General features: G+C 48.1%; 1 protein-coding gene across 2 annotated transcripts; it reads right to left on the bottom strand.

Annotated features, from left to right (window-relative positions):
* Positions 1-473: 473 nt before the first annotated feature.
* On the bottom strand, positions 474-2104 carry LOC127443794 (transcription factor JunB-like). Of its 2 annotated transcripts, XM_051702699.1 has the most exons (2): positions 1989-2104; positions 474-1762 (listed from the first exon to the last, which is right to left on the bottom strand). In XM_051702699.1, exon 2 carries the CDS (start codon positions 1722-1724, stop codon positions 843-845), a length of 882 nt encoding a protein of 293 aa, XP_051558659.1. In that variant the 5' UTR covers positions 1725-1762; positions 1989-2104; the 3' UTR covers positions 474-842. The 2 variants fall into 2 exon arrangements, with proteins under 2 accessions (XP_051558659.1, XP_051558658.1); XM_051702698.1 differs by having other exon boundaries at positions 474-2100.
* Positions 2105-2549: the final 445 nt, after the last annotated feature.

Here is a 2549-nt window from a genome sequence, read left to right as displayed (position 1 = left end):
TCCCCCATCCCCCCTAAATCTACGCCCCTTCTCGTTTAATAGTCTCTCTTTATTTACAACAATCTGTTGACTGCTACATTTTTGCAAACTACATGGAAAATGCCGTGCTCATATTTTTATCTCGAGTTTTCTTTTCGCTGAAACTGTTTTGGGAACTCATACTGGTTTCTGCTTGCGGGGAAAATCCCCAGTTGCTAAATTTTCACTCATTGATACGCGCTCCATTCATTCGAACGTCAGACTTAAAAGCGCGCGAACTTCCTGACCGGTAGCGTGGGCGGGGATTCCCGCAAGTGTGCGCTCAGTGACGTACGTGCGCAAAACAGCCCATATATGGTCTTTGCGTCAGAAGGAAAAGGAGCCGACGTAAGCACGTCTGCAACGTCAAGTTGTAGCAGCTAGCCAACTCCTGTAAGTACTTCCAAAATGAACGGTTTATTTCTGTGTACAACGAACAACTCAAACAGTAGAAGTGTTTTCAATGTTTTTACTTAAATATAAAAAATATAAACAAACAAAGTACATTTAAAGGTCTGGATCAACCTGAGTCACAATACAAATAATTTACTGGAATGTTCTCATAGGACAGCACTTGAAAACAAAGCAAAGGAATGTTTACTTGTTTTTTTGCCGTGCGTTTATGACTGTCCAACTAGTTGGAAGTACCTTATCAGATTTAAAACAGTCATGACTATAACATTATAGTTTTCTACAAGAAAACACATTAGAAATATACAACTTTCGTACTCAGTGCCGTATTATCATTTGTAATAAAAACATCACAAACATCATGAACTGCTCTTCCAGTGTTTCCCCTTTATCAGTGTCCGTGTCCTTTCATTTTAAAACGACTTGATCTTCGGCGTCAGCATGAGCTGGCACCCGCTGCTCACATGGGTCATGACCTTCTGCTTGAGCTGGGCCACTTGCTCCCTCAGCAGGGAAGCGGTGTTGGACAGTCCGGCGTTATCCGACTTGAGGACTTTCACTTTGTCCTCCAGCCGGGAGATGCGCTCCAGCTTCCGCCGCCGGCACTTGGTGGCCGCCAGCCGGTTCCTGAGCCGCTTGCGCTCCGCTTTGATGCGCTCCTGGTCCTCCATGTCGATGGGAGACATTGGAGGAGAGCCGTCGCTGCTCTGCAGGTCAGGAACGGTCTGTGGCTCCTCTTTGAGCGAAACGAGTCGCTGTGGATGCAGCCCTGCGCCAGGCAGCGAGTGCTGGAAATGGTGGGGATGCGTCGAGGCTTGGTGGTGGTGATGGTACTGCTGGTGATGGTGAGGCAGATAGCTGATGGTGGCTGTCGGGTAGTTAGTTGCAGGTGTGAGGTTAGTGTTTGGATTGCAGCTGTTCAGGGTGGTGTACACCGGGGTCTCCGGCTGCAGGGAGGCGCCAAAGATAGAGGAAACCGCCGAGCAGGACGACACGCCGCCGGCTCCGATGGACACGTTTGGCGGGGGCATGTGGTTCATTTTGTGGAGCTCGTCCAGCGCTTTCACGAAGCCGTCTGCGAAACCCTCCTGCTCCTCTGTGATGCCTCGGGCGTACAGATACTGCCCCGGCGTGGGTGATGTGATGATACCGTTACCGTTCTGGATAATGAGTCTCTCCAGTTCCGGAGAGGCGAGTTTCAGCGAGCCCACGTCTCCGTTCGCAGCCGCGTAGAAGTCGCTTTCGGAGCGGAGGGACTTGATGTTCCGGTAGGGTTCGGCGAAGCCCACGCTCATGTTCTGCTTTAGAAGCTTGTAGTCGTGCAGGGCAGCGTCTGGGTGACCATAAGAGAGAAACGAGTCGTCATGATAAAACGGTTGCTCCATTTTTGTGGACATGTGCATGTATAGACAAGCCTACAAGAGGCTGTGGATAGAAATTACGTTGGATGTTTTGAGTTGACTGTACACTTTTAATGTCCGAAAGCTCCGTAATATTAGGCTACATGAAGCAAAAAAGATGTCAAAGAGAAAGAAACTTCCAAAAATAGTTTACTGTACCAAGTCGACAGATGTTTTCCCTCAACAGCTGATGTCCAAAAAGTGCGTTCCTGGAAAAGTATTTACAAACACCGCTCAAGCTCCTCTCCGTGAACGCTTAATATTATGTGTGCAGGGAGTCTGGAAGTTACTTTATAGTCATAGTTTCGGGGGCGTGGTTAAGAGAATGGCGGCCGCTGATTGGACAAGATTTCGTTCCACTCCACGAGCTGTCAGATGGGCGATGACGTTGTTGCCAGGAACCGCTGAGATTGAAAACAAGGCTGGAGGCGAGAGTGCAAACAAAAGGGAGACTGAGAGCTGCGCTCGCTTATTTTTGTTTCCATAGACGAGACTCAAAAAGTGGCCACAACAGTTACCCAGGCACTGTTTTAGAAAAATTTCCCATGCCTAAGTAAACAAAAAACGCCATTGTGGTCAAAGGACTTGAGAAATACACGAAAACAGCTCGAAGTGGGGATGTTTATGCGTTAAATCAGGTGGCACCTCTGGCGACTTCACTGAAAAAGATGAAACCGTTCAGTTAACAAAAATAACGTTTTTTTGTGTGTGTGTGTGTCT

The sequence above is a fragment of the Myxocyprinus asiaticus genome, chromosome 7, assembly GCF_019703515.2.
Source record: "Myxocyprinus asiaticus isolate MX2 ecotype Aquarium Trade chromosome 7, UBuf_Myxa_2, whole genome shotgun sequence".
Lineage (NCBI taxonomy): Eukaryota > Metazoa > Chordata > Actinopteri > Cypriniformes > Catostomidae > Myxocyprinus > Myxocyprinus asiaticus.
Note: the sequence above shows the minus strand (reverse complement) of the source record. Positions and strands in the feature narration are given on the sequence as shown.